The following is an 18,048-nucleotide window of genomic DNA, read 5'->3' as shown; positions in this document are numbered from 1 at the left end:
CGCCGGCGACCTCGCCGGTGGCCGCTCCTAGGGCTGGAAAAAAAGCTCGTTAAGCTGGCTCGGTGGCTCGTTTCAAAATTGCTCCGATTACGTTTGTTCTTTTTTTAAAATAAAGATTAGTTGATTTGGAACAAAAGTCAATTTTGACAGGCTCGGCTCGTTATGCTCGATTTGAAGTTGCATATCAAACAACGTGGGAGACTATAATAAATACGAATATATTGATTTCGAAGAAAGCTCGAAAAAAATCGAGGCTCGGCTCGATTCCAGCCCTAGCCGCTCCACCCACCTCCCACCCTCCTTGGCCGCCCCCTCCCCCTCCCCCAAACCCTAGCTCACGGCCGCGGCAGGAGGTTGAAGACGACGAGGTTGAGGACGTCCGTTCGCTGCTTTTACTAGCGGCGCACGAGCGCCAATAAGAATTTCGTAATAATAGAGTCTAAGTGTTTGGCTATAAGCCAAGTAACAAGAGTCTTAACTATCCAATAATTGGCTCGTACTTGTCTTCAAAAAATTTTATTATTATTATATGGTTTCATTCTATTTTCTATTGTCCCCATATAGATCTTTATTAGGACCCATTATTACCTAGCCTTTGTTTAGATGCACTCAAAATTTCAAAATTTTACAAGATTCCCCGTCACATCGAATTTTTGAACACATGCATGAAGTGTTAAATATAGCTAAACAAAATAACTAATTACACAGTTTGATTATAATTTGTGAGACGAATCTTTTGAGCCTAGTTAACCCATGGCGGGACAATAATTACCAAATACAAACGAAAGTGCTACAGTATTTTACACCCAAAACTTTTCGCATCTAAACAAGGCCCTAGGGTTAATTGGATCCATGCCATTACAGTTCTCCGAGTTCACTGATCTGCCATTACAATTCGTCATATTGGAACTGTGCCACTATAATTTTACAACTCTCCGAAACATGTCACTACATATCCTTTCGTTGTGTTTCTTATATTTGGGAAAATTCGATTCGTGCCACCACAACTCCGTGAAATTGGGTGTCACGTTCAAAATCATGCCACTCAATGGCATGGATTTCAACATGAAATCTAACTTCAAGAAATTGTAGTGGCATGGATCAAAATGACCCTATATTTTATAGACCAAAACACCCCTAACTTTCTTCTTCTCATCCCCTCTACCCTTCCTCTCTCTATCCTCTCCCCTTCCTCTCTCTCTCCATGAGCAGACCCCTCCGCAGGGAGCATTGATTCAACGCGCGCAGCAGGAGGGAGGTCCAGGGGGCCACGCCGCCTCCTGATCCACCATGGACGGGCCGCGGATCCGATGCTGGGGTAGGGATGCTTTGCTTGCTCCTGTCGCCGGCGATTCCTACCTGGTGCTTGGGTTTTTGGATGGTTCGTCTCCTCGGCAGCGGCAGCAGGTGGGTGGAGGGGGAGCTTGCTGGTTTGCTTGGCTGGGCAGTGAAGAGAGCAGCGGCAAGAAGCTGAAGAAGGGGAAGGCGTGCTGCTTCGGATGCCAGTCGGCTCACCCATGCGTCGCGCCGAAGTAGCGGGCGCGTGTGACGTCGCCCAGGCGAGGCAGCGTGCGGTGGGTCAGGACGCGATGCTCGGGGTATGGCGCGCGCGAGGGCGGCGAGGCTGTGGGCGGGCCGGCCGGGACACTGCGTGGCGGCGGCGCAGCCGCGCAAGGGCGGGCCACCGGCGCGGGAACGACGCGCGGAGAGCGGCCCGCGCGCGAGGTTCGGGCGCCTAGCAGCGTGCAAGCATTTGCCGCGACGGGCGTGCAAGAGCCAGGGTTTCATTACCGGCCAAACCGCCGGGGTCCGGTACCGGTATACCGGTCCGGTTTGGCCGGAAACCGGTCGATACCGGTCGAATTCAAATTTGAATTCAAAAAACTCAGTTCAACCGGTTCGTACCGGTATACCGGCCAGTTTGACCGGTTTGAATTCAAATCCAAATTTAAAATTGCATGTGTAACCGGTTTGGAACGTTATACCGGCCGGTTTGACCGGTTTACCGGCCGGTTTGACCGGTTTGCCAAGTGGGCCTTAATGGGCCGTCTCATTTTTTCCTTTTCTTTTTTGGTTTAACTTTAAATGCCCGAAAAGTATGTTAAACGAACGAATTTTTGAGAAAATTTGACACAATTAGATTCGTCGCACCTTGAAGTATTTTTAGGAATTTTTTGAGAATTTTTCATTTTTTTGAATTCAAATTTGAATTTTGAATTTGGGCCGGTTTGGTATCGGCCCAAACCGGACCGGTTCCCACCGGTTTTGTAAACCCTGGCGAGAGCGCGACCTCCCTTCCGCGAGAGCTAGCAATCGGGCGGCCATCGGAGATCCGAACGTCATGGAGAGAGATGAAGGAGAGAAGGGGATTAGAGGAAGAAGAAGACCAAGGGTATTTTGGTCCAAAATTTTTTAGAAACACAACGAAGGGGTATGTAGTGGCATGCTTCGTAGAGTTGTAAATTTGTAGTGGTATGATTCCAATATGACGAATTGTAATAGCAGATCAGTGAACTCAGATAATTGTAATGGCACGAATCCAATTAACCCTATTACCTATGCATCCGTGCTTGGTGCTTAACTAGAAGCCAAGCTCTCTTCTCCCTTCTCCATTCCACATCAAAAAAATTACTGACTAGTTTGGCTATAAGCTCATTATTGTACCTGCTTTTAGGTCTAGAATTCTAGGATTCCTACTATGCACATTTTCCGAAAAAAAATCTCACATACATAAAGTACTAAATGAAGTTTATTTGCAAAACCTCTTCAAGGATGGGTGTAATTTTTCGTGATGAATCTAATGATGATAATTAATTGATGATGGGCTAAAGTGATGCTACAGTAACTATCCTCTAATTACACGGTCAAGGTCTCATTAAATTCTTCAAAGTTTCTAGCGCAGGGTTTCCGGAGTTGATTTTGTAAACAGCCGTTATTTGACACCTCTAATAGACAGTCAAACCTCGTCCTATGAATTCTAGAACAACAACCAAACAAGGCCAACGACCAGGAAGTAGGAGCTCCTGGCGCGGAGCCGAGGCCGCATCGCCTTCGTGTGGACGCTCGTCGTGGTCTGCTGCAGCTCGCACACCACCCACATTCTGCACTCGGCAAGTTAGCATCCACATCGATACGGCGCGATGCAAGGCAGAGGTGATGGCGAACCCGCTGTACGAGCAGCTGCTGTCGGCGCATGGCATGCCTCCGCATCGCGACGCGCATCTCGCACAGTCGCAGGGCATCATCGCCAAGTACTCCGGCCTCACCGCCGGACGCGCGGGATTGGCGACGGGCACGGCGGTTCTCCGGCCTGCCTCCCGGCGGCGGCCTGCTTGCCTCTCCCGCTGTGGATTGGTGCGAGCGCGGGGTGAGAGGGGAGCGGCAAGGCGCGAGATAGTAAGCGGCAGATGGGATTGGCGAGCGCGAGTGACGGATTGGCGTCAGAGCATCTCTAAGAGCCTAGTTATCCTGAATTTGTTAGCTCACACCTAAAAAAACACGTCCTCTCGCTATCGCACAAGCCATTTCCGGTCCTTCACTCGTGAAAGATACAGCCGCGTGTAGGCTCGGAATCCATCCGCTTCCTGTGGGCCCCACACCTCCGCCGACCGCCCGGCGCCACGCGCCTTAGCACGCTAGTTGCGCTACAGACATCAAACCGGGCCTGAGAATTCCAGCCCGCCATGGCTACGGCCAACACGAGGGGTTGCTGGCGCAGGCGGAGGCAGTTGGAATTTGGAGTCTTTTACTTGTGTACTATTAAAAAAATTAGTGTTTATCTATGTATTATTAAAAAGTTTGTTCACACCTGTGTACCATCCCACAAACTTTCTTTTGCTCTCTATACCACTCCGTCCACTTTCCGTTAGGATTTAACGGTTTAAAAGCGTTGACAGATGGGACCGGATTGTGTAAAAGACCATCTTGCCCTTGACACTTGCAGTTACCACGGAACCATCCTCTCCCTTGGGGGATCGGTACCCAGACCGAGTCCCGCCCGCCGCTCGCCACTCCTACCATCGTCGCCCGCTGCCGTCCGCCGCCCGCCACGGCCACCCAGCACCGCCGCTCCGTGAGGAGGCCGCCGCTCCGCCACGACCACCAAGCAGCGCCGCCTCGCCGCTGCTCCGCGAGGAGGCCGCGCGGCTCCGAAGCCCCGTGCGGGGAGGTCAGCCCGGCTGCCGGGCTAGGGCGCGGAGCCCGGCAATGCCATTGCGTGCCGCATCGCTGCAGCGAGGTGGCGGAACTCCTTATCGGTCCGCCTGAGCGCGCGCCGACTCGACCACCGTTGCGCCGTCCCCGCACCGGGCGCCCGCCCGCGCTTCCGCCACGCTCTGCCTCGCCGCAAGCATCGCAGAGGCGAACGTGCAGTACGCGTCCGCGAGCGCGAGGAAGGCGTCGAGCGCCTGGTCTGCCGGCATCGCGGAGGGCCGCCGCGGCCCACGGCGTCACGAGTGTCTTGCCGAGCGTGGCGTGGACGGCCTTCAGGAGCGCGAGGCCGTAGCTCGAGGACGAGGAAGAGCCACCCGTGGCAGGACCACGCCGAGAGCATGCGCACGGTGCCCACGAGGCGCGCGAGCGACGGGTGGCTTGGCTCACTCGCGGAACGCGCGTGCGCTGCGACCGCGGCCGCGGCCTTCCTTGTCGTCGTCCTCGCGGGGGCTGCGCGTCAGGCACATCCTCAATTCCTGACTTCCCGAGTCGAGGGGCTTGATGGCTTCCTGATGTGGTGGTGAGTTCGTAAGTGGAATTCCAGGATAAGGACGGGAGCTTGGATGGCCGTGGCGGTGGCGGTGGCGGTGGCGGTGGTCGCAAGTTGCCGTAAAGAAATGGTCGGACTCACTCACGGGCAGGTTGGGGTTGGCTCTGGCTGCGGCCGCGCTGCTGTTTTGGGCGTTCCAGCGCGCGATCCAAACAAGGAGTCTTTTACGTGCATTTCCTTACGAAAATTGGTGTCGACCTGTATGCCTCTAAAAAATTTGGTTGCACGTGTATGCCCTCGCGTTTTTTTCCGTGACCCGTGTGCCCTTTTGGATGGAACAGGAGGTAACGGTAGGTAACGGCGCTGGAAAAAGACCTCTTTGCCCTTCTATGAGAGGGCACCGCTGCAATTACATCGCTCGGGGGGAAACGTACGCGGCCTGCAAAACCGGTCACCAGATCTTGGCGTCGAGAATGTCCGCTCCGGCGTCGTCTCCGGGCCCGTTGCCGGCAATCTGGTCGAGCACGAGCACGATCCCCATGGCGAACGCGGCGTCGAAGCCGGGGCTCACCTTCGGCACGAACACGCCCCGGCACATGACGACGCGCGTCCCCTCGTCCACCTTCCTCCTAATCTCCGCCACCAGCTTGGCCTTCTCCCCCTCGGCCCTGGGCGCCGCCACCACGCGGCAGCACCGCCGTGCGAAGGACCCGTCGACGCGGAGCAGCACGGGGGCGGCGCCCGGCGGCGACGAGGAGGGCGGCGGGAGGAGCTCAACGACGGCGCCGGTCGTGGCGCTGTCGAGGATGGATGACCGGCGGGCCGAGAAGAGCGGCTTCTGGCCGTCAGCACGGGCGCCCAGGAAGCCCTCCCAGTGCTGGTGCAGCGACGGGCGACGGCGGCGCACAGTGAGGAGTGGCTCCCTGCCCGGGCCCAGCAGCGCGAGCTCACCCGCCGTGGCCCCGGCCGTAGGTGTTGGCGCGGAAGGCCAGCCCGCCCGTGCGGTGGTCGTAGGCTGCGAAGCCGTCACCGGGGGAGAAGTGCGAGGTCTTGCGCACCGTCAGGATGCGCTCCTTGGGGTCGCAGTACTCTGCTGCTTATCGCCTGACCCGGACGCCTCGGATGCGCAGGGACGGGCGCTCCCTCCACGCGCGGTGCCCCCACGTGCGCCCTAGCCACCGGAGGGGGAGGCCGCGGGGGTGAGGGGCTCCCAGCGGCGGGGGATTGGGGGGGGGGCGGGGGGTGCGCCACGGGCTGGTAAAGGGGAGTGGCCCTTCCACTCACAAGGGCAATTTAATCTTTTCCCCTGCTCAGACCCACATGTCAGAGTTTGTTTACTGTCCGTTTCTAACAGAAGGGCACACGAGTCACGAGAAAAACACGCGAGGGCATACAGGTGCGATCAAACGTTTTAGGGGCATAGAGGTCGGCACCAACTTTCATAAGGGCATACACGTAAAAGACTCCCAAACAAGTGAACTCCCAGTGTCAAAGCAATTTTGAGCACCGAACGGTATAACAGCCTTTCTACAGTCCCGTTAGTCTCTGTTAGTGTTTCATCCGTTCAAAATGGTACACAAGACAAAAAAAAGTTCACGCGATGGTATATATGTGCGAAGAAATTTTTTAGTTGTATGGAAGTAAGCACCAACTTTTTTGATGGTATAGAGGTAAAAGACTCTGGAATTTGACCAGCCCAGCCGTGCTTGACAGTGGCAGGGAATTAATTATTTTCGCGCGGCTATCGCCTATTTGGGACCGCGGTGGCGATGATTAAACGCGGTAAGCGGAAATAATCCCGTCCAACGCTTCGCGTTAGACGCGCGTCTGGCCAACGCCTGCAACGAAAAAAAGCGAAACTTTGTACTGCCTGAGGGAAAAGCAGAGAAATGGCGTCCGAGCTGCATTCGCGGATAAGCGACGGGCGGCTGGTGGTCGTGGTGCCAAACAGGGCCTATCTCGGGAATCAGGGAGCCTGGATCGCATTGCCTTCGGTGCCTCGCCTCGCCTTGCCGGTATTCTCTGACCTGGATTGATTCGGAGTGTGTTGGCTGCCAATTGGCATATACCGAGGCCCAAATATCAGTTGGGCCATGGGTTGTAAGATTTCTTAATTTTAGAAAAAATCTAAATTAATCTCCTCAACTATAGCCAAACTCTGGATAACCCCTAAACTATCGTTTGATTCATTTTACTCCCCAAACTATATCATATGGTTCAAATTCGATTTTTTTTTATTTTTAACCTATTTTTAAGTTTTATTTCAAAAATAACCCACCAAATAAATATTTACAGATCTAATCTTTTTGGTCATGCCAGTCCGCGTGGCGTGACAAAAACATACTGTCGCGCCACATGCATTAGCGTGACAAGGTGTGCCACGTTAGCACGCTCTGGAGCGCATGGAAGGGGTTAGCACGCTCTGGAGCACTCGGAAGGGGTCTGTCTGTGCATATTCCACGTGTTAAGCTTGTCACGCCAATCCCACCGGCGTGACAGTATAGTCTTGTCACGCCATCCCCGCCGGCGTGACAAGGTCTGATATTAGAAAAATCATATCTTTTTCATACGAACTCGGATGAAGATGAATTTTATATGAAAATTGTAGCACTCAACGAGATCTACAACTTTGTAGTTTTGAGTTTTTTCATGTGAAGTAATTAAGATATATAAATATTTTATTTAAACTTTTAACAGTATATTAAGCACTTTACCTCTATCGGATCATCTCCAACTTGATGTGTTTATCATGATTCCACTAATTAAGTTCTATATAACATTCGATATATGACATATTATGAACTAAATTATAATAATTTAATAAAAAATATAATGAGAAATCAAACAATATAATTGTTAAATATAGAATATAATGTAACACTCTAAATATTAATGGTAGCTAATATCTAGAATGGTGGGATAGATAGGAGGCACCTGGAGTGATGGTCTTGGCTAGACAAGTAAGTGGTGTGATCGACGAGCATCGCATTGACCAGAGGATGGAGATGTTATGGTGGAAAAGAAGGCAATAGGTACACAACTTTCATTATAAAATAAGTTGACAATTAAAGAGAAGGGGAATGTACGGTCAGCAAGTCATGTCGGCATTATGTCCATATATGGATAGGTATGGATCTACGGTGAACAACTAAAAAAATTTATGAACTTTTTTTTTTGGGTTGATTGACCTAAGTGACACGTCCACATGAATTTACGATGGAATTAATCCAAGGTTGACAATTGGATTAAAATAATCAAAATATATAATCACTAGGTTCATGCCCGTGCGTTGCTATGGGCAGCAAAAAAATTCATAGCACAAGATACATAATACTTAATTAGAAAAATCTTAAAATAAAGACCAAACACGAGCCATAGTCAATATATATTACATTCGATGAAATCAAAATATCCATAAAGACCAAACATGAGCCATGTCTGCATCAAGTGTATTTCTTTGGAATCCACGAACGACAAGCCTCGTACCATTAAATAATCCGTTCACCGGATCAATATTTCGAAGCAATATGATTGGACAACCAACATTGAGCTTCAACACATGCGAAGGCAACCCATTGGGTATTAGGTTGTTAAGAAACTCTGCTGGGTAGTAGTTGTGTGGATCATCTACAGCAGAATCAAAACTATGGTACTCCACCTCCCCACCCTGGAAACTACTGATCATCTTCATATTAATTCTATCAATCCAATCATTACGAGTCGACAAAATGGCTCTAGAAGTGATGTAGTCCTTGTTTGTCATGTTTTCGTTGAGTTTTAGAAAGATACACTGGATTAATCTATCAAGATCTTTGCCATCCCCAGTATGTGGCACACAAATTTCATCTGGTGCATCGGAAATAAAGAAAACCGAGTGGCATTACTTATTGGACACATGCACCCAAATGGGAGATATTACATGTCAGAGCCATTTTACATTGACAAGCCTGCCACTATGTCTTTGAAATTATGCATAAATTACACCACGTGACATTACTTGAAAAAAAATACGCCCGGGCACACTAACCTGCTGCAATGTTTGTCTGGACAGAACTGCAGGTAACTTGAGATTACTTGAGATTAACCCACGTCAGTTGTCCCAGGGTGATCAATTTCAGCACCTGCCAACGTAATGAAGATGAAAGAACGAACAATGATTATGATAAAAAGCAATCAAATAAAATCACCGTACCTGTCTTGTTTTCTTTATTGGCTGTGTCCGCTTTCTTTCTCGCGTTAGCCTCACGTTTCTTTTTGTTACGTTCTTATTAAATTATTATAATTTAGTTCATACTATTTCATATATTAAATGTTATATAGAACTTAATTGGTGGAATCATGATAAACATGCCAAGTTGGAGACGATCCAATAGAGGTAAAAGTGCTTAATATGTTGTTAAAAGTTTAAATAAATTATTTAAGTATCTTAATGATTTCAAATAAAAAAATCAAAACTATAAAGTTGTAGATCTCGTTGAGAGCTACAATTTTCATATAAAATTCATCTTCATCCGAGTTCGTATGAGAAAGATATAATTTTTCTATCATGCCGGCGGGGGTGGCGTGACAAGACTATACTGTCATGCCGGTGGGAGTGGCGTGACAAGCTTGACGTGTGGAATATGCACTGGCAGACCTCTTCCGAGCGCTCCAGAGCGTGCCAACATGGCACACCTTTGTCACGCCAATGCATGTGGTGCGACAGCATATTTTTGTCATGCCACGCGGACTGGCGCGACCAAAAGGGTTAGATCTGCAAATATTTATTTGGGTGGGTTATTTTTCAAATAAAACTTAAAAATAGGTTAAAAATAAAAATCTTCAAATTACCACCTAATATAATTTGTATTTTTTATTTCTCCATGCATAGGTGGAGTTTTAAGTTGAAATTTTACAACATAATAGTACACACCATAACGCATGTTAGGAAAAAAATATATCATAATTTTTTATTATTATTTTGATAGGTTAGAATATTTAATAATAAATTAATTGTTGGAGTTCAAAATTATATGAAAACTAATGGGGAAAAATTATAAAACTTTTTCTAAATATGCATTGTAATGTCCACTACTACCCTGCAAAATTTGAAATTAATTCAACTTAGGTATAGAGAAATATAAAAAATAAATTATATTATGATGTAAAATAAACTAAATGACATAGTTTAGGGGGTAAGTTGAATCAAGTTATAATTTATGGGGCTATCCAAACTTTGGCTATAGTTGAGGGGAGTAAATTGAACTTTTTTTTCCATCAGGCTATATCTTGCGTAGCCGCGGTTCTTCACTGCCGTCTGTCTGCCTCATCGGTTAACTTCGTCTTCGGACGGAGTATCTATCACGTAGGATGGTAATGAGAAATTCGCCGTCGGGGATTGGTTCTTTTACACTTGTTAATGTCAGATAGTCTTGCAGACGCTCATTTACATTTATTAAGGTACCCGTCTGAAGCCGGCCTGGGAAACGACCTCGTCTTAGAATCAAGAGTCCATCCAATCCAATGGCCTTGCAGTCTACCACTTGGCGTGTCGGTAAGTGGAGTGTGGCAATTCACAATTGCAACCAAAGGAGCAGCTGAACACGCACTGGACTACGCTCTCCCAAATTCCCCATAAACACTGCAACGATGGCCTGCAACTTGAAGCTTCTTTGCGCCTGGTGCTTGCTCTTGGCCCAAGCCGCCTCCGGTGCCGGCGTCAAGATCGTCGTCTACTGGGGCCAGAACGGCAACGAGGACAGCCTGGCGGCCACATGCGCCACCGGCCTCTACGCCACCGTGATCATAGCCTACCTCTCCGTGTTCGGCGGCGGCCGGACACCGGAGCTCAATCTGGGCGGCCACTGCAACAACCCCACCGGGGGCGGCTGCGCAGATCTGGTGAGCCAAGGCGTCGCCTCCTGCCGGTCCAGCGGCGTCAAGGTGCTCCTCAGCATCGGCGGCGCCGCGCACAACTACAGCCTCTCCAGCGCCTCGGACGCGCAGTGCCTGGCCACGTACCTCTGGTCCAGCTTCCTAGGCGGCACCGGGCATCGCCCGTTCGGCGACGACGCCGAGCTCGACGGCATCGACCTCGCCATCTCGGGCGGTAGCCGTGATTACTACGATGACCTGGCCAGGTACCTGAGGTCCTTGTACAACGCGTCCGCGGCGGCGGCGGCGGGGAGGACGTACCTGCTCACCGCGGCGCCGCGCTGCCCGTACCCGGACGCCTTCCTCGGCCCTGCGCTCGACACGGGGCTGTTCGACCACGTCTGGGTGCAGTTCTTCGACAACCAGAACAACCAGAACCAGCCGTGCCAGTACACGTTCGCGGACCAGAGCTACCTCAAGGGCGCGTGGGAGAACTGGACACGGTTCTTGCCGTCCGTGTTTCTTGGGCTGCCGGCGTCGCCCGACGCTACTGGTTGCAAGTGCTGCCGATGGTGGAAACCTCCCCCAATTACGGTGGCATCATGTTGTGGAGCCGCTACTCTGATATGTTGACTGGATTTAGTGGGAAGCTACAGAGCATAGGTACATACTACTTCCTTTTCTAAATTTTAATGCATGTCGTCGGTGACTTTTAGCAAATAGTAGTATTTCATCATTTTTCAAAGTAACTTTAATCATAAAACAATTCATGATAGAGTAAATTAAATAATAATTACATGATTTTTGTACGGCGATATACATTTCAAATGTAGATGTAGTGACATAGATCACAGATATAGATAGTGAGTATTGTCACAGTCTGTAATGTTAATATTTTAATATAGAGTAAAATACATGGGCGGTCCTTTAACTTGTCAAGGTGTGTCATTTATGTCCCCACACTCCCAAATTGCAGAATCAGCTCACTCATCTTGGCTTTGGGTGCCATCACAGGTCCAAACGGGCTTTGCCCCGCTGTAGAAGATGATGTGGCAGGCCAACCTGGAACCAATGTGGGAGGGGGGGTGAGTTGGCCTTGTAAATACGCAGAGACACCCCTATCTGCTCGTAGTTCGATCACGTGATGACGATCGTTTTGCTAATGACCCCTTGTAATATATGGTGTACACTTTTAAACGAGCTGCACTCTGCATGGTGTAATGAAACATGCTCTGTTTGACTAAAATTTATTGGAACGTGTCCAGCCCGATGAATGTAATGAAATTATGACAGATATAATTTGATCTCCACGTATTGACTAGTCACAAGCATGAAATGCATTTTGCATTGGATATGACAGATGAGTAATGCTCTTAAACCAAGATAAGCACTACATGACTTAACACATTGTTTGATGCTGCTAGCGTGACCTTAAACTAGTGCCCACCACCTTACATAAATATTAGGACAAGACAGACCATCCTCCTCTGCCTTGCACAAAAGTAAACAGCTATCTATCATTCACAAAAGTAAACAGCTATCTCTCAGTCTTGATCAAGTAGTCCCACTCTTTGCTGCCGTCTTTTTCTTGCTAGATGCAGCTCCAGTGTTCTTTGCTGCAGTGTTCTTCTTGCTTGCTGCAACTTCAGTGTTCTTTGCCACCTTTCTCTTCTTTGTAGCGGCAGCTTTGCCTTGCTTGGTGCCTGTTGTAAGTGGAGCAGACCTTGCAATGGGTCTGTTGGTCATGATGAAGTCAGGATCTGGCAATGGCCCTCGTTGTTGTGAGAGCAAGCTAGGCTGAGGCTCCTGTATCAATGATAGATGCTATTAAGCTGTGCTGCACTATTGAATACAAATATCTGTAACAATGATAATTGGCTCAGCTGAGTTACCTCTTGCATCATTTGGCTCAACTGAGTGCTACTAAGATGTGGAAGCATTTGAGAACCAGAAAGGTCATGATCAATAACATCCTGCAGAATCATTTGTATTATTTTAGAGTCATGCAGAATAATTTGTTTAGCAGAAAAGAGTAAAGGTAAACAATTTGTGTAGTACCTGGCTTATGGCATTTAATGGTTCATCAATTCTTTGATTGAAACCTTTACTTTAAAGCATTACCTTTATCATATGGAGTCTATACTAGTATGGCAGGACGTTAGCTCTGCTATGCTTAATAGTTGGATACCGGTAGAAGTCGAGTGATTTACTGTCACTCGCGAGAATAGGACCTTGGAGGTTTACTACTGTTATCACACTGGGATGGTGGTTGTTGTTGTTATCTCATTTCCGTTCCGGGCGGATGTTTCATGGTTCTTGGTTATGGTTGGTCCGCCTTGGCCAAAGGGTCGATTGTGTGGCCCTGATGTAAAAAGTTCGAGGTGTGTACTGATCACATGTGGGCACCATAAGCCGATGTAGCTGATTCCACTTTCGCTTGGTTCGTTTTGTCGCCTCTCCGGGCATGTGGAGTTGTGGCGAGCCGTGATGCCAGGGACTGCCAGGAGGCATCTTGACTGGGGCTAGACCGGATCGGGGGTGGGGGCCTGGCTCAAGGAGAGTAGTGATGACGCGAAAGGTTGCTGCGTACGGTTGAGCGTACAACACCGGTCGTGTGTGATCAGGTTTTCCCCCTGCAGTGTGTACATCGATCTGGATTGCCGTGCTGTCCTTCGATTATAAGGACTACTCTAAGGACTACTTGTTACCTGAGTCACAGATTGATCGGGATAGAGTGTTGATTGATTGATGATAGCAGGGAACAATAACACTGCTTGTTTGAGAACAATGCTTGTGATTGCTTTAGAGTTCAGGTGCAAACTTGAGTCGGTTAATCACTTACTCGCTGCTAAAACTTGGAATAGGAATAACTTGTAGTAAGCTTTTCTGCAAATACATTAAGCCAGCAAACCAAATAGCCTTGCACATCCTTGGTGTCGGTCATTAGACCAACTAGTCGGGTAAGTCTTGCCACTACTTGTTGTACTGAGGGTCTTTAGTTGCTGACCCTATCACAGGTGTCCGAGTCTGCGAGTTTCGTCGATGTTGCCGATCGACGGTTGTTTTGGAGAGAAGTCCACCGGTGGGCTCGGTGGATGACTCTTATAGTTTAGTTGTTTAGTAGTCTTCCTTTTATCTAGTTGCTGCTATTTTATTCCTGTATTCGCTGCTGTTTATTCTTTTATCCTTGTACCTCTATCCACAGTCATTAGGATCGGCCGGTCCGACTGGTTGAACTGCGAACCAAAAGCTGCACCGGTTCGGTCCACGTAAAAAACCGGGTTGCAATCGAACCGGAGAATATCTGGTTGAACCGGCGGTTTTTATGGAAAATCGGGCGGTTTTTATTCAAACGAATCGAAGAAAACCAGCCATGCTGTGCGACTCGGAGAGAAATGTGACCGGGGAAGGCGCCTAGGTGGGAATAAATGGGCAAAATGGTGCGGATGGTGGGATTTGAACCCTCCACACAAGGTTCCCACCCAAGCAAGTTTCCACCAAACCACTTTATGCCTTATGTTATGTGCTAAAACTTAATCTATTTGAACCTCTTTGAACCACTGGTTCATTCGATCAGAACAATGAATCAACGAACCGAGCACACTAGCAGTCCGACTGCCGGTCCGGTCCTAATAACTATGCCTCTATCTTGTATCTTCTGCTTCCGCTGTGGTGTACTTGTACATGTGATGTATGAGATGTATCCTGTCTTTGTTCTCGATTGTTCGAGTCGTGTCCCTGGAAGGGGTGCCTTTCTGGGTGCCCTGTGGATGCCAAACTTGGACTGTTTCAGGTGCATTTTGAGTCGGACTCGTTGAGTTGCCGACTAGTGCACTTGAGCTAGTTTAAGTCAGGTAGTTCCACCACACGGCGTTGGCACCGTCCGCCCCCGCCACCGCGCCTGCGTCCTCGCCAAGGATTTTGCCCTGACCGTCGCCACCGAGGGCCACCGCCTCCTCATGGGCGTGCGGCGCAATGCCGGCACCGCTCACCGTTTGCACCTGTGTCGACCAGGGTTTACGTTTTCGTTTTTGAAAAAAATTTCGGTGGCCACCGGAAACGATATACCGGCCGAAATTTCTCGGTTTTCCGGTGATTTCGACTGGAAAGAGTTCTCAAATTCAAAATTCCGAAATTTCGGTTTTCCGGCCGGAATTTCATTGTATTTTACCGGTATTCCGGTGCATTTCACCGAAAAATGATGGTAATGGTTGGAAAATGATGGAAAATTATGTATTTATGAAAAAAATTGAAAATTTTGGCGGAGTTTGGCCTAATTATGTCTATATTGATAGATTATAATACACAATATATAATAAACTCCAGCACACAATGAGAAATAAAAAATGAAACACACTACAATAATGCAAAAAAGTAGTATAGTGTAAGTAAATACGCTAGACATTCATGGAAGCTTATAAACTAAAAATAGCTAGCAGCCTAGCACTCAAGCATTTATATATGATAAGGTATTTTTCGATCATGCAAATCATTACACTCAAGTATTTTTCGATCATGCAAATCATTAGGTATTTCTATATGCAATACCATAGCACTCAAAAATTTCAATCATGCAATATGCATAACCTATAGGGATTTTTCTATGAAATAAAGCCTTATGATTTCTAACGAATAATCAAAGTTCAAATCCACTAATAAATAATGAATAATCATTACAGAAAACTCACAGATCTGCGGCTGCGGAAAGCCGGCGATACCGGCCGGAATACCGGTGCCCGGTCCCGAAAAACCGGTGCCCACGCGCGGAAAACCAGCGGGTCTGTAACGGGTTCGAACCCAAATTATCAATTTTACCTACCAAATCAATTTAGATTTGAATGATTTTAAGTGCTATTAGCTAATAAAAGCCCCTAGTTTTTTATCATATTTTTTCCCAATTTTTTTGATAGTTATTTATAAATTTTTTTAAATTTTTAAAATTCAAAACAAAAAATACCGGAAAACACCGGTATACCAAAAGCCGGTGCGGACCGAAAACGAAAAAAACACCGAAATTTCGACGGTATGCCGCCGAAATTTTAAACCCTGGTGTCGACACCTCACCCACGGTAGGCCCTCTCCGCGGACGCAGGAGCCGGTTCCAGGTCAATCAGTTGCCCCAGCTGTACCATCTTCTCCCTCACCACCTACTCCTGCTATGGTGGCCCTTCAAGGAGGCTATCCTCCGATGTCGGCAGTGTCGGCACTGACGCCGTCCCGACTTGGGAACAAATGACCTTGTGGGGGTTGTCGCCTCCGGAGATGCCCTCCAAATGCGACAGTCACACGGGCGAACCCCGTGTGGCGGACGCTAGCCTTGCCTCCGCCCGGGCGCAATCCCTGGAGCCCCCTGACATGCCGGCCGACCCTGGCGCACGCACTGCTGACCCCGATGATGGCATCACTAGCTTCAGCACCGAGCCACGCGCTGCCTCGATGCGCGCTGCTAGAGGCACTTGGGACGGTGCACCCTGCATTGCTGCTGGTCACGCGGCCTCTGGACCGCGACATCTAGAGGGTTGACTACTAGTCCCGACATGGCCGAAAATGCCCGCAGACCCCTGTCGGTGCAGTTGCTGTGGGCATTACGCTGGTCGAGCCGACGGCCCTATGGCCGTGTCCTCCCAATGGGCGCCCCCATCATCGTCGTCATCATCATCGGTGTCGTCATCGTCTTCTGAGTCAGAGGAGGTCGCTACCACCTCCCCTCACCTCCGCACTCTGGCCTGTCGGTTGCGCATCATCGCGTCCCAGTCTTTCATGGCCGGTGGTAGGGAAGAACACTTGCCCAGATCCTGGAAGAGGGCCGGTCATTAGCAAGTCAAAACGAAGAAAAGGAAGAGGGAGAGAAGGGGACGCAGACGCAAAAAAAGAAACATAGACGGGATTCTTACCAAAGCAACAGACCCCACCACGGGGTGCATTGGCGTGTGCCAATCGATTGGGAACACAAAGGTTCCTAGGAGGCCCAGCGAAACCCTGATGCACCGGGTGACCTCCTCCACCCCTGGCGTGACGTTGCTAATGACCGACCCTTGAAGGTTGGCGTCCAATGTCATCTCACATATCATGAGATGATAGGCCATTAGGGGCGCCACCCTTCTCAGGTGGTAGGCACTGATCACATCGGCCTCGAAAAACATTACCTCCCTGAGCTCCTTCACGGCGTCGACGAGGGGGTCAAGGTTCTTCCGGTACGTCTGCGGGCAGCCCTATTCCCACTGCTTCAGTGGGCTCGATAGGGCACACCCAGTGAAAGTTGGAAGCGGGCGTACTCACTGTTCTTGAGGTAGAACCAGGACTCATGCCACCCCTTGTTCGATCGGGTAAGCGGGATCTCGATGTAGCCCACCGAGCACCCCGACCGAAGGTGAATCCCACAACACCCGATGGCCACCAGCTCCCCAATTCCTCTGACCCTCTCCAGGTTGGCGACAAAGAAATGTCGCCACAGCTCGAAATGGGAGTAGATCCCCATGTACCCCTTGCACAAAGCGAAGAACACCACCATGTGCTAGATGCTATTGGGGTTTAGGTGCTACAGCTTGATCTCGTAATATGAGAGCAACCCTTGAAGAACGGGTGCACTGGCACCATGAACCCCTGCTCGTGGAACCAGGTGAATGAGACAACGTACCTGGCGGGCAGCTCCAATGGGCATTCGAGCCTGGGAACTCTCCACTCCTTGGCGTCTGTCTTCGCCGGGAGGAAGAACTGACTCACCAGGCGGTTGAGGTCCTCCTCGGTAATGTCACTACAGGTCTAGTTCGCCATGGCGAGTTGGGCGTCGATGAGCAGGGCGAATGCGGAAATCAAAGCGCGGCACAATCCGCGCCAATGCGGGCCCTGTTTGGTTTAGCTTAGCACAAGTAGCACAAAAATTTTAACTAATAATTAAGGGTAATAAATAAAGTTAATTTACAAAACTAACTCCACAGCCGTGTTCTACTTCGCGAGGCGAACCTAATGAGGCCTTTGACCGTACGATTCGAGGATGGTTACTGTAGCATCACTGTAGCCAATCATCGATTAATTACTATCATTAGATTCGTCGTGAAAAGTTACACCCATCCGTGAAAAAGTTTTACAAATAAACTTTGTTCAGTACTCTATGTATTGAAGATTATTTTCTCGGAAAATGTGTGCTAGTAGTACTAGCAGTAAACCAAAACAGGGCCGCGGTAACTACTTTCCTACCACGGTGATTTTGCTGGTAATCATGACAGTGCCGGAAACTACTGGTGGTCAGCGCCCGGTCACATCACCTGACCGGTCGCATCAAGGCCCGCCGCCTGACACAGGCTAGGCTCGCCTGACCCCTAGGCATTTGACAGGACGTCCCCTCTCGGCCGATGGGTTCGCCTTGAATGCACGTGTGTCGTGACGCTGGCAGCCAGGGCATGCACGACTCGACTGCTGAAAAGCTAACAGACAGTCAAATCTCGCCGCCTCAGACTTTCTCCGCAAGAGGTCGGGCGCCCCGACTCGGCGGA

At 49.2% G+C, this 18,048-nt stretch overlaps 1 protein-coding gene and 2 pseudogenes across 1 annotated transcript; 1 reads left to right on the top strand and 2 right to left on the bottom strand.

The window, feature by feature from the left end:
* Nucleotides 1-5,153: 5,153 nt before the first annotated feature.
* LOC120662575 lies at nucleotides 5,154-8,465 on the bottom strand (annotated as a pseudogene).
* A 1,865-nt stretch (nucleotides 8,466-10,330) lies between these two features.
* LOC120660364 lies at nucleotides 10,331-11,814 on the top strand (annotated as a pseudogene).
* Nucleotides 11,815-11,839: 25 nt separating this feature from the next.
* LOC120660363 lies at nucleotides 11,840-17,351 on the bottom strand. Its single transcript, XM_039938863.1, has 3 exons — nucleotides 17,193-17,351; nucleotides 12,448-12,528; nucleotides 11,840-12,361 (listed from the first exon to the last, which is right to left on the bottom strand). Exons 1-3 carry the CDS (start codon nucleotides 17,214-17,216, stop codon nucleotides 12,110-12,112), a joined length of 357 nt encoding a protein of 118 aa, XP_039794797.1. The 5' UTR covers nucleotides 17,217-17,351; the 3' UTR covers nucleotides 11,840-12,109.
* Between the last annotated feature and the right edge of the window lie 697 nt (nucleotides 17,352-18,048).

The sequence above is a fragment of the Panicum virgatum genome, chromosome 2N (assembly GCF_016808335.1).
Source record: "Panicum virgatum strain AP13 chromosome 2N, P.virgatum_v5, whole genome shotgun sequence".
Taxonomy (NCBI): Eukaryota; Viridiplantae; Streptophyta; class Magnoliopsida; order Poales; family Poaceae; genus Panicum; species Panicum virgatum.
The sequence above is the reverse complement of the archived record's forward strand: the minus strand, read 5'-3'. Positions and strand labels throughout refer to the sequence as shown.